Raw genomic sequence first — 26,290 nt, 5'->3', positions numbered from 1 at the left:
CATTATATTCAGCACTGATCCTGGTGACACCGTGAAGAATTAGCTGTGAGTAAAATGCCACAGAAACTAATAATTGCCCAATCAGGTTTCGTTTGCCACATTAGCTCTGTATTGGGATGGCAGGAACACTGGCTGTAAACCAACTTTTTTTTTTTTTTCCTTTCTAGGTGGGAACTACAAAAAGCTGCACAGAAATACGTACCACATCTAACAAAACAGGGAAATTCCAACATAAAAGGGAAAAACAGTACAAAACAAAGGCGCACAACAAATGACACTACGATACAAAGTAACTAGCTACAGAAGAGGCCACAAAAGACTTAATTATGGGGGGGATGTTGGAAAACAGGAGAGAGAGAGTCAAACAGTCACTGAAACACAGAAGTGCACAAAAAGAAAAGCTCTATTCCAGGCATGCAAGCATAGTTACATTCTCCCATCATGCATCAGGCTGTGTTATTTTTCATGACAGCAAATGCAACAAAGCTTTTTTGTTTTTTTTTTTCCATTTTTTGAGCAGAAGCAATACCAAAAGATGCAAGAAAAGGCCCCACAATGCAAACTCAAATATAAAGAAAAACCAAAATAAATAAATAAGCCCGACCTTTGCGGGTTTCTATCACTTCTACTTCTTTTTTTAAATCTTTTTTTCTTTTTTGCAAATAAATTAAAATTGGAATTCATAACTATTTAGCAGGCTTTGAATATTTTAGTTTGTGCTCATTGAAACTGCCAATGAGCATGGTCATAAATAATAATAAATCTCTTAGTCTCAAAAATGTAAAACATCTTGCTTTTCGTCTTTAATGTGGGTTAAAAAAAGTAAAAAAGAAAAAACACACCAACCTTCTCGAAGCTCTGAGGGATGTAAAGGGGTTGATGCAGAACACAATGACATGAGGAGAAGAGAAAAATAGGGGAAACACAGAGAGAGTAAAAAAGGCCACCTCAAGGCTTTTAAGCTGCTGCATTATCTCTGCTTTTGTTTTTGTCCTTTTCTTTTTTGCCCCGAACGTCTACTCCCAGTTTATCACAGACTTGCCTATCGCTTTTTAACCTGTTTTGACTCAGAATGAAAACGATTCACCCCAGTGCTAGCCCTGCTGCCTGCTAGAAGACAGCCCTTGTCCACTGGGGTCAATTTTAAGCACGTTAGAACAATGGAAAAAAAAATAAAATTAAAATCACAGCGTCTTTAGCCACCTAAACAAAAAGCTCCCATGGTGGCCCGTTTGCTTAATCTGAAGGAACAGAAGAACAAAGAGAAAAGAAACAAAGAGAAACCAATGAAACAACTCAAAGAAAAAAAATTAACCGCACAAAAATAAAGCATGACTTATCAAATTTAGCAGCTACAATGATACCGGATCTAAACATAGTCACATTAAGATTACCAAGGGCCCTTTTTGGACTGTCCGTTTACAGAAACATGGTTTTGGGCCTCGTATGTTACAGCATAGCTTTCCATTGTAGCTGTTAATTTCAAATGCAGAATATTTTAGAAACCAAAACACATTTGAAAACAGTCAATATCAGAACAAAGCTTTGAAAACAAACAGAAAGAAGACACGATACATCCTTAAATGCAGCATGTGTACTCAGTCAACACTGTCTAGTACCGACAAGCATGAGTTCTTGTTGTTTAGGCTATTGCAGGATCTACGGTCTTCAATACAGGTGCCACAAAGCGTTCTTTGAGCGATGCAGCAGAAGAACTACTAAAGAACCATGTCTGAAGACTTTTGTGAGTTTGAAGACCCTTTAAGATGTTTAAAGAGCCTTCATATATTGTAAAGGTTGTAGACTGATGTAAGGGTTCCTCCGTGGACCTTTACATTAAGCGGAGGTTCTTTAAACTTGTTCTTTGAACAATGGTTCTCTAAAGCAGTTGCTCTCGGAACAGCCACATTGTGCTCTTTGTGTTGGAAGTTGGGATTGAGCAAAAAAGTGGGGAGCAATAATGTGTAAACCGCTACTTTAGAGAACCAGTTTAGAATCTTTACATTATGAGGTTCCGTAAAGTACAAAAAGGTTCCTCACACTCACGTATCACAATGGCTCTCTAAAGCAGAGGTCCCCAAACCGGTCCTCATGGTGGACCAGAAGACCAGATGGACCAGAAGACCAGGACCCTGAAGACTGGTTTTAGAACCTCAGCTTTAGAGAACCATTTTTGAACCTTTACATCATGTGGTATAGATTCTTTAAATGTCAGAAAGTTCTTCATGTTCTCTTCCCACAATGGCCCTCTAAGGTAGTGGCTCCCAAATAGTCTTCCATGGCCTTCAGATGGACCGGGAAGAACAACTTGAGAACCGCTGCTTTAGAGACCCACTTTTGAACCTTTACATTATGAGGTTCCTTAAACTTCAATAGGTTTCTCACACTCACATATCACAATGGCTCTCTAAAGTAGAGGTTCCCAAACGGTCCTCAGGGACCTCAGATAGACCAGAAGATTAGTGCCCTGAAGACCTGGTTGAGAACCACTGCTTTAGAGAACCACTTTTGAACATTTTCATTATGTGGAGGTTCCTTAAACTTCAAAAAGGTTCCTCACACTCGCGTATCACAATGGCTCTCTAAATTAGAGGTTCCCAAACCGGTCCTCAGGAACCAGAAGATCAGGGCCCTGAAGAGCAGTTTGAGAATCATTGCTTTAGAGAACCATCTCGTGAACGAGATACTGAAGAACCATCCACCGAAAGGATTCCTAAGGAAACAAGTGGTTCTCCTAAGGCACTGCACCAAAGAACCCTGTTGACACCTTTATTTTGAACGTTTGATCATCTGACCAAGGCTTTCAGAACATGATAAAGCCAGAAAAACAGACAGTGATTGAAAAGTTCCTCTATGATGATGATTTAAGATGCTGTTTTTATCTGTATGAAACACCTAGCTAGCGCCCTGCCCTCGACAATGATGTTGCTCCACTACTCGAGCTCTCGCTAAAGAAGCAGGCAGTATTACACAAGCCGTCTCGCAGCAGCAGAATAATAACTATAATAAGAAAAAGACAGCACTCTGACCTATTTTTAATGTAAGAGGCCTCTGAATTATTTATGGGAGACAAAGTTATTTGGTATACAGTGGGAACAAACTCTTCTTTTTTTTAATATTCACACAATAAATATTACATGTGAAAAAAGGCATCTGCCTCGATTTATTAAAATCATCTCGCCAGGCATTCGTCTCCTCTTTGTGTTAACACTAAGAAGCATGCTTGTCTTTATAGCAATAACCGTACTGGATATCTGTTCTTCGCACACTGTTTTCTCTCCTACAACTGTTTATTTTCGCGCTGAGCTCATTTTATTTGCTTGCGAAATGAAGAATTTGCAATATGAAGAACGTATAAACATCTGTACACATCTGCTTCTGTGCGTGATTTCTGCAACACTTACTCAAAAACATTCATATTCATCCTCAATACTGTTTTTACCTTTTTACCTTTGGCAGTTACCACTGGGATTGGTCGTCTTTGCCAGCCAATCAGAATTTGACTTACCATCGTCCTCTTGTACCTGCAAAAGCTTGTTAGAAAAATACCCATGCAGGCCTTTCTGCCAAGAAAATGCTCATATATGGATTATGCTGGGAACTTTTTCATGTCTAAAATCCCCACTTTTGACGTCTAGAGCAGCCCAGAGCAGGAGGAAGGAATTCTGTGACAGTAATAGCACAGGGCGCGTAAGGCTGGGCTATTTTCTACCAGGATAACAGCCTTTTTTTGGCGTAAACAAGCATTTTAAAGTAGGATTTAGCGCCCTCGGCACACTGGAACTGGTTTTAGAAGGTTTTCGGTGCCGTTTGCCGGGCTCCGAGGCCGGGTTGCTCCCTACCTCGCACATACAGGTTGGCAGGGGAAGAGTAGCGGACGCCCTCCACGTTAGACGCCACACACTCGTACTTCCCCTGATCCGTCTCCTCCGTGTTCTCTATCTGCAGGGCACCTACAGGGAGGACACACCCCAAAAGAAAGGGAGAGAGAGAGAGAGAGAGAGAGAGAGAGAGAGAGAGAGAGAGAGAGATAGTGTGATGAGAAACCAAAGTGACAAGGCTGCCGCAGGATTTTAATGGAAGTATATCATCATCAATTTCTTAAAGCCCTGTCCGTGTGTAAAAGCAAATGATGTAACCATATACCCCTCTCAGGATGATTGGGTGGGTGGGGGTGAGGGGAAATATACACATATAAGGGCTGAAAACACATTAAAGGGTGGTTAAGGTCAGTGAAATGGTGATGATTTCCTTTGTAAGCAACTCAATACTACATTCTGCGTTCGTGTTAGCATTTAAATTAGCTTAAAAATGCTAATCAAGCTCCCAAGTGGCCCAAATGTCCATCCATGTTTGGGAGTCCAAGATAGCGAAACTGACCTCCCTCTTTTTGGATGGGTAGGATGGGTAGGATTGGTAGGATCCCTGCCCCCACAAATCATTCAGCAGAATAGCTTCACCGTACTTATCTGGGTCATCTTTGAAGATCTTCCACTGTGAAGTTGCTTCTTTGATGTGATCTAACACTGTAAATTCATAGGAAGTTCATAAAATCTTGTTTGTAAACTTCAGTTCGATGGCAAAGAGTGTTTGCAGCAACTACAAGCCTACAACACAGGCTAAAAACAGGCCTAGATGTGTGTTTGGATGGTCCTGGTAAATCCATAAAGCTACGAAAATCTGAGTTTACTACAAGAAAGCTGAAGAAGTTGCAAACAATGATAGCGACACTCCAAAGGCCCTTTTCACAAGAAACCGAAGTGTGTAAACACTGAGTAAAGCACGTTCCGCTCTTGCCTTACAGACAGTTATTAACCTCAGAAACACAGGCGTTCGTATCACTCCAGCCACCACAGAAAGGTGTGTGACTTTATCTTTGTCATAGTTGCCAAGATTTTAATTCAATGATGCATCCAGAATTGCTGGAGAACCAAACACACAACAGTGAGTGTGTTTGCCTGCACTCATTAAATCTGATAACTGCAGAAAATCAGATTGTCACTAATACGATCAACGCTTTTATACACACTTGGGTGATCAGATAATGGAAAACTGCAGGTCTACATGAATCAGACAATAATCCGATTTCTGCTTTGTGACCAGCTGATAAACTCACAGAAGAAGATGCGACGTCAACGTCACAGCTTTTTTAAAAAAAACTAAAACAAAACACTGAAGATGAATATTTAAATCCTTCATTCATCAAGCATGTAGTCAGTTTCAGCGTCGCTCCAAAAGAGTTTTGCTGCTGCTCGCGCCGGCGCTGCTCACTTATTTTCCGGTAGAGCGGTCTGATCCACCCACACGCAGACTGGGTTAACCCTAACCCTGACCCTAACCCTGACCCTAACCCTAACCCTAACCCTAACCCTGACCCTGACCCTGACCCTAACCCTAAGCCTAACCGAAAGAAATCAGAGTAAGAGTCACATGCACTGAGAAATCTGATTACTGAGCTAAAACCCAGCCTCTTTATCAGATTTCTTAATCGGATTTCTAGTTCGGAGTATCTGGTTTACATGACCATTTGATTAATCAAATAAACAGAAATCAGATTATGATCGGCTTATTGAGGGTGGTGTAAACACAGTCACTGTGGGGGGTCCAGACGAAGGCTATAAATGCTTCATGGAAAAATTCTTTCACGGTTATCAGAGCACAGTAATGTCAGCTAACGTTTACAGAGTGATAAATCGATGATGCGAGCTGCAGATGCTGAAATAACTGCTAGCAGTTGCTAACAATAAGTTAGCTGGCTAAGAGCTAAACACGCACTCACACGCTGAGGACTCGCTCTCTCAGATACTGACAGCTTTTGAGGGAGAATGTGAAAACTGTGTCTCGGAGAGTGGCTGCAGCAGCAACTTTAGAGCACGATAATGTTGGTCAGTGGTGGTGAGACACTGACACGGAGGTTCTTCTCCTCCATCTGAGAAAGATTACTCATTTTCCGCTGCTCACTGTGAGCTGAGAGACCAGAGACAAGGTTGCTTTTGCTTCAAACCCAAACACTTGACTGAGCCGCACACACTACACTCGTCATTGTTGTTACTGTTATTGCTCTAATGTTAGCAGTGTTACCCTGCGACAACAACGTCCAGCAGAAACGTGAAAAGGGCTTATTGTATGTACTCTGGAATAGAGCAACTTCCCTCTGGGATCAATAAAGTATTCTGATTCTGATGTTTGTAACACTGATCCCCCCCCTTCTGATGATGCATCCTGAAGGTGGGAGGTACTTGTTGAAAAGCTACAAACGCTCTGGGGTGGATACAGAAAGGTGGGCTACTCAAAATGTTATTTTCAAGCTGGCTAATGCAAAAGGAAGGCAGCCCGCTAACGGCGTGCCATCTATATTTATAGCATCAGTGGCTGCACTAGCAATCATGACCATGAATGTGATGCATGCTGGGTATTGTAGTCAGAGAGCACTCATGGACAAGATCTTGAATTCTATCAAACAGATGATGCTGAGGATGCAAATCTGCGACACAACATGAAAAATAAAACATTAAATGCCAACTTTGTGTCTGAACCTGCTTTAAAGGTTGGCCTACATTAGATTGACCAAAACAATGGCTTTTGTTTTACAGGATTACAGCAGGCAACCAATTATGTGATGGTCACCTGTTCTTCAGGTTCTGATTTGCTTGAATCATACAGCTCTACAGCTCACAGTACTCCAGCAACGGCTGTCCTCACAAAGAGGAAACACTCCAGAGTCCAGTGAGAGCAGGAGGTCAAGGCCGGCCTGTTTACTGGTCATTAGTTTATGTCCAATGTGCTGCGGTGAGCTGGAGCTGTGCTCAACACTTCTGTCCCAAAGCATGAATTATTTCCAACCAGCCTCAAGAAAGTGAGAGCAGTGCCTGTGTCAGAGAGCTACAGCACCGCACAGGACAAATAACAGCTACCGCTGCTCTGTAGGTCATACATTACAGCCTGACGCGAAGTGTTCCAGGAGGTAAAGGCAGCCATGAGGGGCTGGAAGAAAGGTCTAGAAATCAAGAGATGCGACCATAAGTACGACAGAGTTTGAGTCCAAATGAAAGACATGAGGTCAAGCAGAACTGGGCCACAAAAAAAATATTAGAGGAAAAAATAAAACACATAAAATCTGATAACTTTTGTCCCCTCCCAGTATATTACATTCAGCAAATAAACAGTAGTTGGGCTTTAAAATGTGCAGAAGTGTGTCCTCCACAGAGGATCTGTAACTTCTTTTCACTTACAAAATCAACAAGTTGTCATTTGACCAGGGGTGCCTTTAGTAAGTTAGTCACCCATCTGTTGTTGTCCAGATCAAACGGTCAACCTATGGGAGCTTACCAAAGTCAAACGGCTCGGTGTGACTGTCTGACGTTGAATTTGAACATTTTCTCAATATCGATAAAAAAACTGACTATAACTCTAAAATGATCCGTTTCCTGGCAGGTAATTTGGTACCATGCATGACTCATTACACCGAGAACAGCCTCCGCAGGCTGTATTCAGTTTCTTAGGGTCACCACAAAAATTTGTGTCTTGTCAAGTAAAATTCTCTCAAATCTAGGCAAACAATTCTAATGTTCCTCCTGTTAAGACCCTTGTAAGCTTAAATTAGGATTGTTTACCTTATTTCTAGACATTTTGTACTTGTTAGTAGTAATTTTATGAAGTAAAACTCTCTCCTGTCAGCAGATAACTGTGCTTGTTCTAAGAAATGTGCTTGAGACCCACAAAACCATCTGCCAGTAAAGTGAGATCATTTTTACTAAATAAAAATCCCTCTAGAAATAAGCTAGATGATCTTATAGTAAGTGCACAACCATCCCAAAAAGGGCAATATTAGACATATTCGCTAGATTCAAGATCATTTCACTTGACAAGAGACCATTTTTTGCAGTGTATCTCTTGCGAATCTCGGACACGATTCTATAGGAGTTTATTAAAGTATCAATGTGTGTTTGCAGCAGTCTGGACAGTCCCTGGATGCTGCATTGCTGTCCTGTCGAGAAGATGTGAGGAGGTTTGTGTAGTAATAAGTAGTAAGTACTGCAATTACACTGACATATATTTGGTTTATACTAGCACTATTACATAAAATACACACACACACACAAAGCCTGTTCTCCCTCAAGGTCATGGGGGGTGCTGGAGCCTATCCCAGCGGTCATTGGGCAGAAGGCAAGATACACCCTGGACAGGTCGCCAGTCCATCGCAGGGCAGACAGACACGTACACTCACACCTCAGGGCAATTTACCATGTTCAATTGGCCTGACTGCATATCTTTGGACTGTGGGAGGAAACCGGAGAACCCGGAGGAAACCCACACAGACACTGGGAGAACATGCAAACTCCACACAGAGAGGACCCTGGTCATCTGGTCATGCCTATTCTCCTCCTACAGTGGTGCCTAGAATTAGATTTTTCTGCTTTAAACACTTGAAAAACCCCCTTCTGATCAAGCATCGTGAAGGTAGGAGGAACATTTTGGAAAACTACAAGTGCTCTGGGATGGATACAGGAGGGTGGATACAGTATCGTGATTAGAAGCAGATATATCGTATAGCCCTGGTGTCTCCGAGCTCACGCTGTGTTCTCACACGCCTATTTGCACTCGTTCACACTCAAAGGACACATGTCGGAGAGAGCCTTATCTGAGCGGCTGGAGTCTTCACCTGCCTGTTCCTGCTGCACCTCTAATCACCCACCGCCCGCCAGGGAGCCGCAGCCAGAATAGCATGTTGACCTGCCACGAGCAGGTGGGCTTTTAGGTGGGCGAGTCTGCATGTTTGAGAGAGTGTGTGTGTGTGTGTGTGGGGGGGGGGGGGGGGGGGTCGTTTGATTTGTGCTGAGCACTGCGGGTGGTCTCACCAGGTGGGAATGGAGTGTGCTATAAAGTCTTTTCAGGTGCACCGCAACCTGTGATGTACGACTCGGGCGGCCGGACCATTCTGAATTCTCTGCTGGCTGTCTTCCTTCCTTCCAGTCTTCCTTTCTGTCTTCCTTCCTCTCTCATTCGCTCCTCTTTCCCTTTGTCCTCTCTCTTTTTAGCCCTTTCCTTTTCTCTCTGTCCTCTGCTCTCTCTCTCTCTCTCTCTCTCTCTCTCTCTCTCTCTCTCTCTCTCTCTCTCTCTCTCTCTCCCCCTCTTTATGTTTTTCTACCTCTCTTTTTCCTTCAGTTTGTCTTTCTCTCTTCCCCTTTCCTCTCTGTCTGTCTCTCTCTCTCTCTCTCTCTGCCTCCACTCTTTTTCTTTCTTTTTCTCTCTTCCTTTCTGCTTCAGTCTCACCTCCCCTTCTCTCCCCCCTGGTGTTCTCCATTTTCCTCCCTCTCTTCCTTCTTTTGCTCTCTTCCCCCTCTTTCTGCCTCAGTCTCACCTTTTCACTCCATCTCTCCCTCCTATGTCGTTCTCTTTTTCTTCCTTTCCTCCCTCTTTCCGTCTCTCTCACCTACCCCCCCCTTTGTGTTTTCTACCTCTCTTGCTCCCCTTTCCCTCTCTTTCTATCTGTCTCTCTCCACCCATTTTCTCTTTCTCTCCTTTTTGCCTCAGCCTTTGCTTTTTTCCTGCTCCCCCCCTCTCTCTCTATTCTCCCTCTTTCTGTCCATCTCTTCTCTCTCTGTTTCTTTTCTCTCTCAGTCTCACTCATTCCTCCCCTACTTCCTCTCCTTTCTCTCTCTCTCTCTCTCTCTCTCTTTCTGTCTGTCTCTTCTCTCTCTCCGTTTCCTTTCTCTCTGTCTCACTCATTCCTCCCCTACTTCCTCTCCTTTCCCTCTCTCTCTCTCTCTCTCTCTCTCTCTCTCCTTCAGTCTTTGCTTTTCCCTCCTCCCCCTCTCTCTCTATTCTCCCTCTCTTTCTGTCTGTCTCTTCTCTCTCTCCTCTCCCCTCTCTCTTTGTCTCCTGTCTCTCTGTCTCACTCATTCCTCCCCTACTTCCTCTCCTGTCCGTCTCTCTCTCTCGGCTGGTATATCTTGCTCTGCCCTCTGAGTGACCAGCCTCGGACGGCGTTTTAAAAACCACATCTACTCTTAAATCAGCTAATGGTTCTGTGGTGGAGCCGCTATAGATCACCAGCGAGAAAATCTAAGCAGGACGCACAAAACAAGACAGGCAAAGAAATTAAGAGCAAATTAAAGTCCCGCCAGGAAGCACCGAACACTCCGACGCTTTCTGTTCATTCAAAACTCAAAGACAATTTTTAGGCAGCGTTCTTTTGTCGCGCGGTATCAGCTGATTCAGCCGTCCCTGCTGACTTCATTACATGTCTTTTCTCTCTTTTCTTTTTCTGCTTTTTCGGCACTCAAAGCTGGAGCGGCGGCGTACACAGGGAATGCCTGAGCTGGGAGGCCGCGATATTGCTACGTTATTCTTTTTCAACTTGCGTTCGTCTGGATCCATCGAAGGCCTTGCGGTGTCGGTGCGCCACCGCCAAGACGAACGGAACCCAACAAAGCCAATTAAAGCGTCTTCGTGGCGCGTCCTTATCTTATATCTCAACAATGCCTCCTTGTCAGCTGCTTAATTTTGCATGCATCTCGCCACCTTTTTCTTCGTCTAAACTCTTTGTTGTTGGACTGATTCGTATTCCTCTGATTTGCATTCTCCTTTTCTTTAACTTGATGGGGGACGTTAAGCTTCTGTCTCTCTCTCTCTCTATCATTTGCAGTCTTCTCCCTTCAAATAAAATATCTAATTTTGTCGTTTCAACCATTCAGCTCCCCGGCCAGCTTAAAAAGCGGCATAGCTAAACGCTGCGTCGGTGGCGCCCGGGCACTTTTCGACACGCCGCGGTCCAAACAAAACGCCTTTGATGTTGGCGCTTTCAAAAACCGCTGTTTTTAATTATTATTTGCTGTGTAAGAGCAGGGCTGCGTTTTGAATTCCCTCAATTCCTGCTGCCCCATGGCTTATTCCGCGAATTCGCGCCCAGCGGCACAGCTTGCTTGTTTTCAGACCAGATATAAATAAGTAAATAAAAAAAAGCAGAGAAATTATCTTGCGGTTGCAAGTGGCGGAGCGCTCAAAGTATGCAATATGATAAAAGGCACGCCGCATTTTCTTTAAGATAAATGCTCATTCAGCAGAGAGAGAGAGAGAGAGAGAGCGCCCCAGACAGGCCAACACCAACCCTCCAGCTGTGAGCCATTATCACAAACACAACAATAACCAAGATAATAAGCGATTTGAGGGACGCGTGTGCATGCCATATGTATCCAAGAGTGAATGCTGCCATAAAGGAGTCAGCATTGTCCTCACTAGCCGAGAGATCAAACCAGCTGCATAGAAAAAAACACAACATGTGGATGCAGCTCGCCAGAAAACATGCAGCCATCACGCTCCAGTTTGCAGCTACCATGACTGGACTGCTCACAAGAAAAGCCAGTTCCTTGTAAATTTGGAATTTGTTATTTAAAAAAAACAAACTATGTCGAATTAGCAGCAGGCAGCAGAAGAAAAGCCCTAAAGCATCAAGAAATAACTGTCCAAAATCCTGACATCATTGTTCTCAATAAAATAACAATGCAGTTGCAGATCCTTGTATAAAGTAATTCAAATGTGATTAATATCTAGTATACATGACTGATACATATACATACAGTACTGATACATATATTACTGTACAACCAGATTAGGCTCAGAATCATACTTACTGTAAATGCCTTTACTATATATTAGCACATTAATTACGGGTACTCTCAAAGACGAAAGCTATAAGTGCTGTTCAGCTGATGGAGCAGTTTTGCCGCCTACCAGCTCTTCCAGGTGGTTGTTAGGAGTCTCTTTTCTCTGTAGCTTTGAATCAGTTTTTCAACTCAGTTTTTCTATGAATTTCTCCTTCCTTATGTAAACCGATCAGATTTGATCTCAAAAATATCTCCTGAAAAATTCCTTAACGCATGCTTAGACTGGAAATTCAACAAGCGAAGGGTGGTCTCTGACATTTCCACAGTCCTCCAGAGGTGTGTCTGTGTGTGTGTTGGGGGGGGGGCTGGAGGATGACATACTTGATTAATTCCAGTAACTGCTCCAAGCCAAAAGCAACCAGCCTATATCCCGCACACACACGCAGCTCTGCACCTCCACTCCCATTTGTGTAATTCAATTAGTGGACGCTGGCAGCCTGTGATTGATTTGTTTTGCAGGCTGTTTTTTCTTGCATAGGCGGAACTGATTAGGGTGAGAGGAAGAAGGCCGAAATATTCCTCACCTCTCTCGCTCCTTCTCTCATTTCTACCCTCTCTACCACTTCCTCCACCCTCTTCTCCTTCCTCTAACCTTCCCGTTCATCTAGTGCATTATCCTATCCATCTCTTCTCCTGCATTATCCTATCCATCTCTTCTCTTCTATACCCCCACAAATCCTCCGTCCAGTGATGAGCCTCACGACAGGACCTGCTTAATATATATACATATATATATACACACACACACACACACAGTACTGTGCGAAAGTTTTAGGCATCTAAGCAATTTTTAAACAATTTTCCTCAGCAGTGAGTTTATCACAATATACATTAGAATAAAGTCGTATTCATAATTCAAATAAACAGAAAAACAATCAAAAGGAACGAGAATTTCTTGGGTCCATATTTTTCCTTGACTCCTTCACAGCCGCCACAGAGACTCGTTAATATCATCAATGACATCATGAGCTCAATTTACTGAGCACTGATTGGTCAAACCAGGAGCTGCTTTTTAACTACATATAATACTGGACTTCCTCGAGGAGAGGCTTGGAAATGGGTAAACAAACACACCAACACACTCACATCCAGAAAGTCACTAGTTATTATATATATATATATATATATATATATATATATATATATATATACATACACACACACACACACACACACATATATATGTGTATATGTACACACACATACATTCATACATATTATTAATTAATATTCTAATATTCTATACATTTTGTTTATTCAAATATTAACACTTTTCTCAGCAAATAAACACAAACTACACAAATAAATAGATTTTGAAAATGAGTCTTGGGTGCCTAAGACTTTCGCACAGCACTGTATGATAGATAGATAGATAGATAGATAGATAGATAGATAGATAGATAGATAGATAGATGGATGTAATATGTAATAAAAATATGGTCTACATGCTTCATATACATGCATACCTAGAGGTAATAATCATATATATATGCTGCTCTATCTTATGTTATATAGAAGTGTATTATACAAATTTTCTAACCGTAACCTAAATCTCCTAAATCCATTTAAGTCCTCAAAATGTAAGCAAACAAACACACATCAACACACGTGCACACACAAGTAAGTACACATACAGCACACACAGGCACGCCTGGTGCCAAGGTCATTAAGTGTGACAGCAGCAACATGAGGCCACACAACACAACTGCTGTCATGTTCCATCTGTGGGCTTGAAATGCGCTCGTAAACACTGCAGCGATGGGCACCGTAGCCCGTGCGCTACGTCAGGCTGTTTAGAAAGCTATTCTAACACACAGGGCCTACAGGCAGGGCAGCGTCAACATCAGCATAACTATTACCCACTGCGTTCGAGGAGATACAAGCTCTGCCCTCTAAAACACAATAGCTGTTCTGTAAAGGGAGGGGTTGCTTTTCTGAAGACTGAGGAAAACAAAGCATGCACCGAGATAAAGGCCCAATCCCATATCTTAGGGTACGTTTACACAGCAGGTAAAAGTTTCCCGAATCTGATTTTCTCACCAAATCTTTTTTTTTTAGTTTGGCTGTTCACATTATCTTCTAAATGTGATCTGTATGCGACAGCAGTCTGAACAGATCAGCTCCCAAACCGACCCACATGCTCAAAAGAACAGAGCTTCACGTGTCGTGCTCATCCAGAGGTAAACAGTCATGACAGCCAGCGAATGCCGGTCGCTCCCAGAGCCTTAGTTTCGTCTTTGCCAGCATCACAGGAGCAATTATAAAGTTCCAGTGGTTGACAGCTGGGCTCATCACCCAGAATTGGTTCGAGTTCATCGTTGAAGGAGCACGTTACTCAGTCACTGGCACTTCGGTGGTCCGTGTCCTCGGATTCTTTAAACTATTCTTGACGTTACGGCCTCGGCCGCGTTTGGCCGTTTCTTTCGAAGCCTCTTCGAACACGGAGCGGCTGTGATGGGGCTCTTCGATTTGTTTGGTACAGAAACATCAGCCTGAATGTTTACGAGTCTCAGCAGCTTGAGATTATGATGAATTCTGATCTGGCTGCTCAGAGTCGCATCGCCGCAGATCGGATACAGATGTGAAAGTGTCTCAAATCAGAACTGAAAATATCGTTTTTCGCTGTTCACACAGCCACACAGACAACATCTGTGTCACATACAGAGAAAAAGATCGGATTTGGGCCACTTTTACCTGCTGTGTAAACATACATTTCACCCCTAGCCCTTGTTTTGAATCATCGCCCTGTCCATTAGAACTGAGTTACAAGGTGTGGTGGTTAAAATCTTCCTATAAAATAATAAAAAGAGCTTCACTTCATTAACAGCTGCTAGTGCTGCTCTATAGGCGACCCTGCCTGTCTGCAGTGACAGCAGAGGCGGGGAAAGTTCAGCTCCTCACTGCTGGACTTTAGTTACATTTAGGGATCATATTTACATTTACATTAACATTTACAGCATTTAGCAGACGCTCTTATCCAGAGCGACTTACAAGAAGTGCTCAGTCTATCCAGAGAAAGTTACCAATAGGTTAGAGAGAAAGACAGTCCTGAGCTCAGATACTGTTAGAAACAAAAGTGACTGTTGATACCGAGAGAAAAAAGAACAACATATGCCTTCAAAGATGAACAATTACCCCTAACAACCCCTAATTCTTCAGTGATGTGAAGCTGAAGTCCGATATTCGCCAGGCTCCTGTTCAAATTTAGCTTAAACAGAGCAGCAGTTCCATTCTGGCACTTCAGGCATCAGAACTGTTGCAACTTTTTAAGATGGAACGGGAAACTTGGCAAGCTACCTTTTCCAGGGCTCCTGGAACTTCACACAAAAAGATCCAGCATGCGTAAAAAACGAAAAATCAGCAGTAAAATGTGTCTGAAAACAGAACCTCGGTCCACAATAAACATATACAATGTGTTCCCCCTACAGCTTCTGGGGAAACAAGGCCCAGAACAGCACCTTCCAACACTCCCAGCTACAGCCCACCCTCAGTACAGGTTACCAGAGCTCAGCAGATACAGCGTACAGCTTTAAGACGGTGTGTCCCTTTCTCATGCTTTGAAGTCTCCTCAGTATTTCTTATGGTGGAGCTCCAGCTGAAGTGGCTGCCATGCCACCTCCCTGTCCCAGAAAGTCTCTCACAGCCTGGGCCTGCAGTCTGGACTGTCTGCCCTGGGCAAAATCCCCTTCATGACAGGCTAATCCCATTATGCAAATGCAGAGTTCATAAGTCACTTTCGTTATTGTGAGCAACAATATGATTTATGTGCTGCTTTCTGCCAGGCATTAGGAATGATGGTGCTGGATTGCTTTAGAATAAGTGCGCTCAAGGTTCAGCGACTCAACATTGTATTTATTGTAGCACTGCGACGCTCCCTGCAATGCTGTTATAGCATCGTGGGTAATGCTGTTGCCCTCTATGTGGCAGACTAAGGCTCAGTTCCCCACCTGGGCAGGCAACGCCATACTTCAACCCCATTTCCAAAGACGTTGGGACACTGCGTAGAATATAAATAAAAACAGAATGCAATGATGTGCAAATCATGTAAACTACATTTATAAAGGAAAATACTACAAAGACAACACATCGAATGTTGAAACTGAGAAATTGTATTGCTTTTTGAAAAATATATGCCTATTTTGAATTTTATGCCAACAACACGTTCCACTGTGTTTATTCACCTCTTCTTTTAACAACACACTATTGTAAACTGAGGAGACCAAAGTGTTTGATACAGGATTTCAGCTGCTCATCAGTCCGAGGGCTCACTTGTCTTAATTTTCATTCATAATGTGCCAAATTTCATCAGTGGTGACAGCTCTGGAGTGCAGGTGGGTCAGTTTAGCACCTGGATTCTTATCATGGAGCCATGCTGTTGTAATAGGTGCAGAATGTCTTGGTGAAATAAGCAAGAACCTCCCTGAAAAAGACGTCATCTGGATGGCAGCAGATTTTGCCAAACCACAGAGTCCCAAGTGTTTTGGAAATGGAGTTGTATATGAATATGAGTCCTTAGGCTAGACTCCAAATGCTATGTTCATCTAACACAGTGACTTGATTAAACTGTAAGTCGCCCTGGAAAAAAGCATCTGCCAAACGTAAGTGATGAGATTTAACAGACCCTCCCAAGGAGTTTTCTATTGGTCCATTCGTCCTCAGACTTTCAAATAATGTAAAGTACGGGTGATGTTTTCTAAAGGTATTAAAAATACTTGGTAAATGGAGGTATGAGGTTTTTATTTGAATGACAAATGGTATGATGGCACAAAATGACTCAAAGCAAAAAGTAAGAGGTACAGTACAGTGAGAGAATGTGCACCTACCTGCTTCCACTGAAAAAGAAATACCAGTTAATATAATTTAAAATTAGTGCTGCGCGATACTTTTAATACCGCAAAGCTCATCAGTAGCCCAATATGTAGCAATGTAATTGTAAAATGATGTTTTGTGTGTATCGCACAGCCCTAATTAACACGGTTTGTTAATTGAATCAAGGTTGTCAGAACCAGTCCTCAGAGCACCCCAGGTGGTCCACATTTTTGCTCCATCTTTATGCATTTCCAGTGTGGTGGGTCCTGAGGATCCGTTTGGAAACCGCTGGTTTAAGACACCACATTTGCTGCTTTTTAATACTACAACAGTCTTAATGGTTTAACGATACTGTGCTGAACCCCATCCGAGTGGAGATATCAAAGTTAGTGCTGCCTTTTACGGTATTTGGAAAGGCGTAGACACAGTTGGCTGGCAGCGTGCCAGCCGACATCTTGGACGTGGCAAAGCTCTAATGTTATTCCTTATTTTTCCCGAGCTGGGAACTCGCGCCGGACGAGATCAAATGTAATTTATGCGAGCCTGTGCGACACTGGGCGCGGTGCTGTCTGCCAGCTACGGGCCGCAGCGAGGGACATTACCATACATAATGTGGCCAGTGGGCCGGCAAAGGGGAAAGGACATCAGACCTGACAGAGCTGGACGCTTTACCCACACACGCCCACACGCGCTCATTAGCACCGTCTCCAAACACTGCAAATGCCACACACATCACCCCCAGCCTGTCGGACCCTCATCATTCCCCTAATCAGTGGAGAATTCACACACTGAGGGACAAACAAACAGAAAAGCACAAACGTACGCACACACAAACACACGGACATCAAAGGACACGACTGAAAATCAAAAATAATAAATAAAATAAAGACAAAACACACGCTGAAAAAAGCGATGCACTGAATTTAATTGAGTCAAATGAATAAAATATACCAACATCAACACAACTTTGTTCAGCTTATTCACTTCTGGCAATAACTGTTGATGTAATATATATTTTATTCATGCGGAAACGATGCAGAGCAGCAGAGCAAAACCTAACGCAGCAACATGAGATAACATTAAACAAAACATCTAAAAATTTTATCAGCAACCAGACAGACATTTCTTCAAACTTCATGTTGAAGCTTTTTTTTTTACTATAAGGGTCATAAGCCATGGAATTCACACATATATTATCTTGATGGCTGTAAAATAACATTATTTTGAAACATAAGACTTGAAGAGTGTCGACATAACACGTTCATAACATCTTACATAAATGCTTAATAACATGTTCATGAATGTTTAAATCAGCATTCACAAAGCATGCATGTTTTACCTGACATTAATATGGACTACTGTGTCATCTTACTGACTGATTTTTCAAAATAAAAGTTCTTATTTTTTATTTAGAGAAACTATAATACTTTCAGTAAAATGTCTCGTTTCTGGACAGCTAAAATAAAAACGCCCTAATTTGATCTATTAGGTTATTAAGTAGGATTCAGTCAAATGAATGTTCATAGCATATTTATGAATAATTCACTGTCCATGTAGTAAAGTGAAACGCAAAGCAACAAACGCTTAAGAAAAAAAAAAACACAATTAAAAAGAAACCGAAAGCATAGATGAAACACGCAAAATGACCAAAAGGGATAAAGAGAGGTCATTTTTATTTCGGCTGTCAAGAAATGAAACGTTTTACTGAAAACAATATACTTTGAAAAAATAATAAAAAGAGGATTTTTATTTTGGAAAACGTCTCTCAATGAAATGACATAGTAGTCCATATTAATCTCATGTAAAACATTTACATAGTAAACATGTTGATTTAAACGTTCATGAACATGCATATGTAGCGTTTATGTAAGCTGTTATGAATGTGTTATGTAGTCACCCTTCAAGTAAAAACAAGTTTTAATACCACTAAGTACACAATGAGAAAAGTCGGTAACACTTTATTTGAAGGCTACCTACATAAGGGCTTCATGACGCATTCATAAGCGCTGAATAATGTGTTTATGAAGCACTACTTGAACATTTATTAAGTGCTTATGTCGGTTCTCGCCACCTGACATAAGATGTTTTATGAAATAAATGACATTGTACTGACATAATAAGAATAAACCTTGAACATATTTACATCTTTAAACATATTTAAAACACTATACATGACTATATATGTCAGCATTCTTAAGACGACATTGTATTGATATCATATGTGGTTTAAGAGAGGAGAAGAATGACATGAAGCAGAAACAATGCTTCACACATAAACCGTAAAAACAACCTTTATGTATTTATCTGTCATAATCTGCCTTCTGACATGATATGAAATTGCATCCATCATCTTATCCATGCCATGGAGGGAAGAAGGCTGGTTTCCAGGCATATTTCACCTGATATCAATACAGTGTCGTCTTAAGAATGCTGACATAGTTATGCTTAGTGTTTTAAATGTTTAGTGCTGTAAATATGTTCAAGGTTTATTCTTATTAAGTCAGTACAATGTCATTTATTTTATATAACATCTTATGTCAGGTGGACGAGAACTGTCATAAGCGCTTAATAAATGTTTTGCTTCCTTCATAAACACATTATTCAGTGCTTATGAATGGGTTATGAAGCCCTTATGTAGGTAGCCTTCAAATAAAAAGTCAATATCCTCCGTTTTCTCTTATTTTGTTATATTTCCTGGAAGATTTATGCACTACAAAACATACGACTGATGTACTGAAATTATATTTCAATGCTGTCGTGCTGATATTTGTACTATGTAGTTAAAAAATACCTTTATTTTTAACATTTACAATTGCATGTATGTAAGTCTGAAAGCTAATCTGGGTCAACCAACATTAACCTGCTTTTTTAGCATCTGTTCCTGTTAACTGCCCCTCAGCCTGTTCCAAGTTCTAACATTTGCGCTCTGCTTTTGCCCGAACTGTTCGGAAACGGCAGAAGCTGTAAAGTTTTTCATGTATAGCGGAGATGTGTGGGCTCCTCCTGTCAAAAACATTGATCTTGCTGAAATGCTGCCACAACAGTAGCACTCGCCACTACACACTTCAATCAACTCAAATCGAATGCATTACTTTTTTCAGTGCACACATACAAACACGAGCACACAGAAGAGATGTTTGTTAACTGGGAAGAGAAGACGAAGAGCTGGCTGTCGTTTCCAAGACAGGAGGAAGGTGAGTTAGTGTGAGATTAAATTAGGTTAGGCAGTGTTAAGGCTGTGTTTAGGTATTCAAATCTTACCTCTGATTGGGGTACCCACTGAAAAGAGAGATACAAGTGAAACACACAACAAGTATTATTATTAGATAGTGAGTGAGGAGATCTCTTCACACTGCCACTGGGTTTTATACTGTTAGAAACGTCTATCAGAGCAAAACGGTTCATTGGGGTTTATAGACCTCCCATAGCTGGACTAGGAGCTCTGTCTAACTGATGCTCTCTCTCTCTCTCTCTCTCTCTCTCTCTCTCAGCTCTTTCCTTATCTCCGCCTCTCTCAGCACATTAAGAGAACGCAAAGCGTGAAACAGCTCGAGGTCCTGATGTGTGTGTTATCTCCATCTCCATTTCGAATGATAAGTGACTGTGTGGAGGCTGAGCGTGACGGCATTAAGCACAATGACTAAGCCTCTTGTCGCCAGTTGACCTGCTGATGGAAAGCAGGGCTAAGAGTGACGCTAGAAATGGGCAAAGGCAAAGAGCACGTGTGGTAGTGTTAGTTTGTGCTTAGCTTAGCCTCAAAAGCAGAGGCAGTGGCTGAGGATGAGGAGGAAGGCCTGGGCGATAAAAAGGCGCTCAAAAAGGTGCCGCGTCATCATTTTCATTAAAAAAATAAATAAGTGGCTGAAACATCCCTGACTCAGCCGCTCAGCTAGACGGACTAACGTTACCACGGTGTGTGCTTTTTACCACAAGTAATCTGTGCTTATTTGTGACTTTCTGGTATTAAATTTCATACCAGAGAATTCAATTTCAACATCAATAATGTACTATTACATAATACTATACAATAATACTGTTACGGTTATTCTCTGCTTGGTGTAATTTGTTCAAATTCATAAAGTGAGATGCAATGCAGAGCAACCATGAGCTGTTTATTTTTCAGGATTCAAAATACTCTTCAGATGATGTCATCACATTAGCAACAATTATTAATACTGAATGAAATGTGTAAATATATCGCGATAAAAGTTTCCAGGCCTGCTCTGGAATCTCAAGCCAGTGAACTACACTGCAAAAAAATGTATATTGTAAAGGAAAAGCCTTAAATATGGTGAGTAAATCTAATATTTTGCATGTTGAGATGGCTGTAAGCACTTTTGTACTTGTTTTAAGCCATTTTATTAAGTAAAATTGAGTAGAAATGTGCGAGAAACCAGCCAAATTATCTGCCACACACACGCGCAGTGAGAATTTTACTTAAAACAAGTGAAAAGTGTGTAGAAATAGGACAGATAATCTCATAATAAGTGCACACCCATCTCAACATGGGAAATATGAGGTATTTTGGCTAGATTTAAGATCATTTCCCTTGACAAGATCCCATTTGCAGTGTATGGTCTCTCACTCCCTCCTTCTGTCTATCTCTCTCTCTCTCTCTCTCTCTCGACTCATATGCCTCAGTTATATACTCCTTACGAAAATTCACCCCGATAGTTATAGATCGAAAGAGCCGATTACAAACCCATTCACTAATACAGAAAGCCTGTTCTGCACCTGCTTGGAATACAGAGAGCTCCTTTGTCCGTCAGCGACAGGGAGGTCATCACTCTACTGTGAAGGATGTTTTGCCTGCTTTTCGACCGACTGCATTACAGACCCACTCACTCTTATGTTTCTGAATTGCCTTTTTATAGTAATTTGTATGGATGACAGTTCCGGCTAAGACGGTACTGAAATACAGTCATAAGGAAAAGAATAAGACCCCTCGCTCTCGGGTGAGAACTCGGCTAATATGTCTTAGTTGTACGTGCGGCTTGGAAAATAACAGACGCGGCTGCTGGCGGCGGAGAAACAAATAACAGCCGTGTAAATGAAAAGACGTCCTGTGTTCTTTGGCAGTGACCTGCGCTGGGAAACGGACTTCATGCAGAATTCATACTACTGCCTCCTCACTTTCAGAGGAACGCGGGACCCGACGTCCTAAATAATGAAGGAGTGGGTCTATCAGTCAGTGTGTGTTTCGAGGCTTATAGCAGTGTCTTCGATAAGCAGGTAAAACATTTAAACTTCCAGTTTTTTTATGTATATTTTATAAGGTTTAAGGATTCAGGAAGGGGAAAGAAAGGGAACTGTTAAGAGTTAGAGCTCGGTTAGAGTTAGGGGCGTCAAAAGGCTGCAGAGTTACGCTGTTTATTGTTTTCCCGTTAAGAGTTAAGGTTCAGGTTGAGGTTAGCTGAGGTTAGGCTAAGGTTAGAGGTTTGGTTAAAAGGTTAATAAAGCAATTTTCATTAGGGGGTCATCACCTGGTGACGTTAAGGGGGGGAGGGGTTGGGAGGGGGGGGGGGTGGCGGGGTGTGCAAAAGAAAGGGGAGGAAAGGGGCATCAAAGAGGCGTATACTACACAAACTCAACGCAGGTTCTCGTCATCAACCCTTAGAAGTCGAGTTATCATTAAATACATAATTACATTCAAAGGGAACATCCAAAAAAAAATTATGTTTTTTTTTGCTGTTTTCAATGTCAAGAAATGATCGATATTTATGCAAAACAAGACTGTAGACTCAACGTTAAATATCATAAAATATCTCCTCTCCCAGAGTTCTTGCCTTTAGCAGGTATAGAACAGGGGTCGGCAACATGCGGCTGCACGGCTGAATTAGTTTTGTAGGTAAAAGTAAAATAATCCTCCTTTGCAGTAAAATATAAGCTCTCCTGGTCATTTAACACAGTTTAACAATAAATTGAGTTAATTCACCCTTTAACCCTGAAGATTGGGGCCCAAACTGTTGGTCACCATAGCAATGCAGGCAGATAGCTAGTAGCCTCGTAAAAACTCGAATGTTACGAGACGTTTCACAAGAAACTAACGTTATTCTACTTTTGCGGAAAGGCTTCCTGCCGGAGATGTGAGAAAAGCGGCTATAGCTGAGCTAAAGCTTAAAGCAGAGCAAAGTCTGGGTTTTGGTTTATATTATATTTGAGCCTATGCTATGACATCAGCACACACTGAGACATAGTTACAGCCAAGATGGTACAATGGATATAAAACATTGTAGCTCTGAAGGTGCTTTGATTTTTGTTGAAAGGACAAAATGGCCCTTCTTAACATTTAGGTTGCCGACCCCTGGTGTAGAACCTTGACCTTATGTCCTTATGTGGAGGTTCTGGAAGCTTTAAAAAAAAAAAAGATGCTCCGTACTCACGCATCTCATTATGAAAATGGTTTATAAAAGAACCGCCCAAAGTTCTTTAGTGGTTCGACTATGGCAGCGTTTCCCAAGCCAGTCCTCAGGGCTTCTCAGACAGTCCACAGTTTTGCTCCAATACAGATGAAGGAAAAATGTAGACTCTCTGAGGGAGCCCTGAGGCCTGGGTTGGGAAACTGTTCTATGGCATCTCTTTAAATTAAAAAAAAAAAAAAAAAAAAAAAAAAAAGTTTTCAGGATTCAAAATACTCTTCAGATGATGTCATCACATTAACAACAATTATTAATACTGAATGAAATGTGTAAATATATCGCGATAAAAGTTTCCAGTCCTGCTCTGAAATCTCAAGCCAGTGAACTACACTGCAAAAAAAATTTATATTGTAAAGGAAAAGCCTTAAATATTAAAAAAAATAGCACTTTTATTTTTAACAGTAACAAACACAAGTGTGGTGTGGATTATAAGCTTGCCAGTGGACATAAATTAACTGCGAACATGCATTAAAGTGAAGAGTTACCGCAGGCGATAACTGCGACTTCTAGGGATCAATTCAGAAAACAAACACAAGGTGAAATATTTACAAGAGAGCCGTGTTGATGGAAGATTTCCCCTCCAGCACTGATAGAAGCTACATTGGAATGATTAGCTTTAGCTGGTGGCAATCCCACTTTGCCCCCCCTGACAAATACAGCAAAAGTCACTCCTACCCCTAAAACGAAAGGCACATATTCTCACCGCTGAGAACTTGCAGGGATCGCACAGACCCGAGCTGGCCCGGGCTGGCTGTGCCCTCTGGAATGTTAGAGGGCATTGTGCTGTCATTTACTCAAACATCGCAACCAGGCTAAAAAAAAAAAACCCCACACAGAGGAGGGAGGGAGGGAGGGAGGGAGGGAGGGAGGGGGGATTTGTATGGCGTGGGGGGGGTGGGAGGGGGGAGGGGGGTGAACAACAATCTGGCTGCAGCCTCTGTCCATCTGCATGGCCGCGACTCAGACTGGGCTCTGGGCCATGTATTTAGCCCAGGCAAGGCCACAGTGACCTTACCAATGCCTCCATTGAGGCTCTCCATTCACTCTTTATAGCTGAGCCCTGCATTCAGGGGTAAACATTCCTGTCCTCATAATAACCTAATTCAATTACAATTCAATGCAGCACAGAATCTCAGATTTTACCATAAACCAATTAAACGTAGCAGAATATGAATAGTACAAACAACACACCCAGCTTTTTTGGATGTTTCCATTGGGAAAATGTCGCGGGCGGGGGGGGGGGTTGGGGGGGGTGCTGGAGCCTATCCCAGCGGTCATCGGGCGGAAGGCAGGATACACCCTGGACAGGTCGCCAGTCCATTTTGGAGAGTGCCATTTTAAAATGGATGTATCTGAATCACCCTCTTGACACTGAAGCCCAACAGACTTCCCTGACATGCACTTAATGACCGTGCTTGTTCCCCCGCTCCCTAAAAGCTACCTGTGAGTCTCATTGTGTGCTCTAGCCATGAAACATGGCTGTCTGTTTGCACAGAGCGAGCGAGTAAAGCCAGTGCGGGCGTAAAAGGAGACGTGGAAGAGCTTTATTAAATGATAAAACAGGTAAGCCCTCCTCCTACAGTGCTTGTTATTCTCCAGTGCCTGACAAGGCCAGTGAGAGCCTGGGGTCCAGAGCCATGGGAACGAGGGAAGGGGAAAATGTCACCCCACCCCCTCCCACCAAACCCCCTCCCTCTCCGGCTCCCTCTTGAGGTATGCTCTTCAGGAGCGGGCTGGGTAAATAGCGCACCGCTAAACCTGGTCCTCCACAGCAACTGGAATGAAGACGTTATGGACAACATTGATTTTGAGCCAGCGCCTTTTATTAGCCCACCTACTTACTATTAGTTGCCACTTTATTAGCTACACCAGCTTAGGATCGACACTCAGTGTAGATTTAATCAGGAACACTTAAGACGTAGGCCCACTTTGTAATAGGCTTCTGAAGAAGTGGTGCATCATTGTTTAGCCAGCATCAAGCCCATATTAAGAAATCTGGGACTAAGCAGTTTATCACTATGGGAAAAATGAAAGGCATGTTGAAAATGACTGCTCTCTCAAACTTCAGTAAACTAACGGTCCATATCTGGCATGTTCTGTCTTGTGTACATTTTACATCTGAATGTGACCGAATTCTCCAAATTTTTAGGCCTTTTAGGAGTCAAAATATAGATATTGCTGCAAATATGCTACAAGCAAGACAACCCTCCTACACTCTGAAATGATGTTGCATGAATGTAAGCCCGTTAAACTGCAGCTACTGTTGTCAGAGCAGCTTAAATTCCTTTATTTTATATTTTTTTCCTTATATTTCCTAAATTTAATTCCATTCTCTTAAATTAGAAAATATCATTTCGGTGGATTATGGTTCAGTTATGTTCCCTGACTAAAGGTACTGAGATGGAGCCTTGAGGGTACAACCCCAGTGACAAGAGGGGAACGGGCTCAGTGACAGTTCAATACCTTTTATTTCTGAGCATGTGTCATATACGAACACCAGCTACTCAAACTGTAACTACTGTTGTCAAAGCAGCTTAACTTCCAGATTTGGCAAAGCTTGCAGATTTGCATGGGGTATTTTGGTGAGGTCAGTCTTTAAAGCTTGCATGTAGCAATATCTCCATTTCGATTCTTTAACAACCGTGTAATTTATAGGATTCAGTGACATTATGAGGAAAACTGTATGTATTGGGGTTGAAAGATCTTGTTAACCAACTAGAGCGATGGCAGTGACTTATGAAACGCCACTCATCTTTTAGGCCATAGAGAAAAGCTACTTAGACCTGGAGTTCCTAATATGGGCAACTGAGTGACAACACAACACGAGGTCTATTACAGACTGTAGCCAGACAAAAGTGCCAGTGTGTGTAGGCACAGTGTAGGTGTACCCAATAAAGAGGCAACTCGAGGTGCTTGGCTCTAGTTACAAGAAACATTTTCCCAAAAAGAACGCTCTATAAATGCAGGTGGAGCCCCCCAAAAGTTCCCTCAGTGCAAGAAGAACCACAGAGACGAACCAAGACTCAAAAGGGGGATCCATGCTGCCCTGGATATTTAGGATACAAGTAATACAAGCCAAGTAGTCGATCTGTACCAGAAAGCTTAGTTCGTCATTGAAGAATCTACAGCATGTCTGGTGTCTTGGTCGTATAGTAACACCACCTTTCCGACACTGTTACACGCTGTGCAGGGCTTTTGTGGCAAATGCGCTGAACCCTTATACAAGAACCAGCTCAGATCAGCAGAAAGGGCCAGCTTAGCCATCAATCAACCAGGCAGGTTTTGGGCGAGATCTGACCACAACCAGAGAGATAAACCTGCAGGAAAGCCAATTGGAGCTGTGGGCAGACCGCACAGTAAGTGCAAACCATGGCAAAGACATTTTCATGCGTCTTC

General features: G+C 42.3%; 1 protein-coding gene across 19 annotated transcripts in view; it reads right to left on the bottom strand.

The window, feature by feature from the left end:
* ptprsa (protein tyrosine phosphatase receptor type Sa) overlaps positions 1 to 26,290 on the bottom strand; it is a 364,902-nt gene that overhangs the window by 128,354 nt on the left and 210,258 nt on the right. For 13 of the 19 annotated variants that reach the window (XM_017693300.2, XM_037545527.1, XM_037545523.1 and 10 more), the window contains exons 7-8: positions 3,843 to 3,953; positions 847 to 858 (exon numbers count right to left, since the gene is read on the bottom strand). In XM_017693300.2, the coding sequence (XP_017548789.1) occupies positions 847 to 858; positions 3,843 to 3,953 (123 nt within the window). The remainder of the gene's footprint in view (positions 1 to 846; positions 859 to 3,842; positions 3,954 to 26,290) is intronic. The other 6 variants (XM_017693302.2, XM_017693308.2, XM_017693311.2 and 3 more) reach the window with 1 other exon arrangement.

Source organism: Pygocentrus nattereri, chromosome 15, assembly GCF_015220715.1.
Source record: "Pygocentrus nattereri isolate fPygNat1 chromosome 15, fPygNat1.pri, whole genome shotgun sequence".
NCBI classification, from domain to species: domain Eukaryota; kingdom Metazoa; phylum Chordata; class Actinopteri; order Characiformes; family Serrasalmidae; genus Pygocentrus; species Pygocentrus nattereri.
Note: the sequence above shows the minus strand (reverse complement) of the source record. Positions and strands in the feature narration are given on the sequence as shown.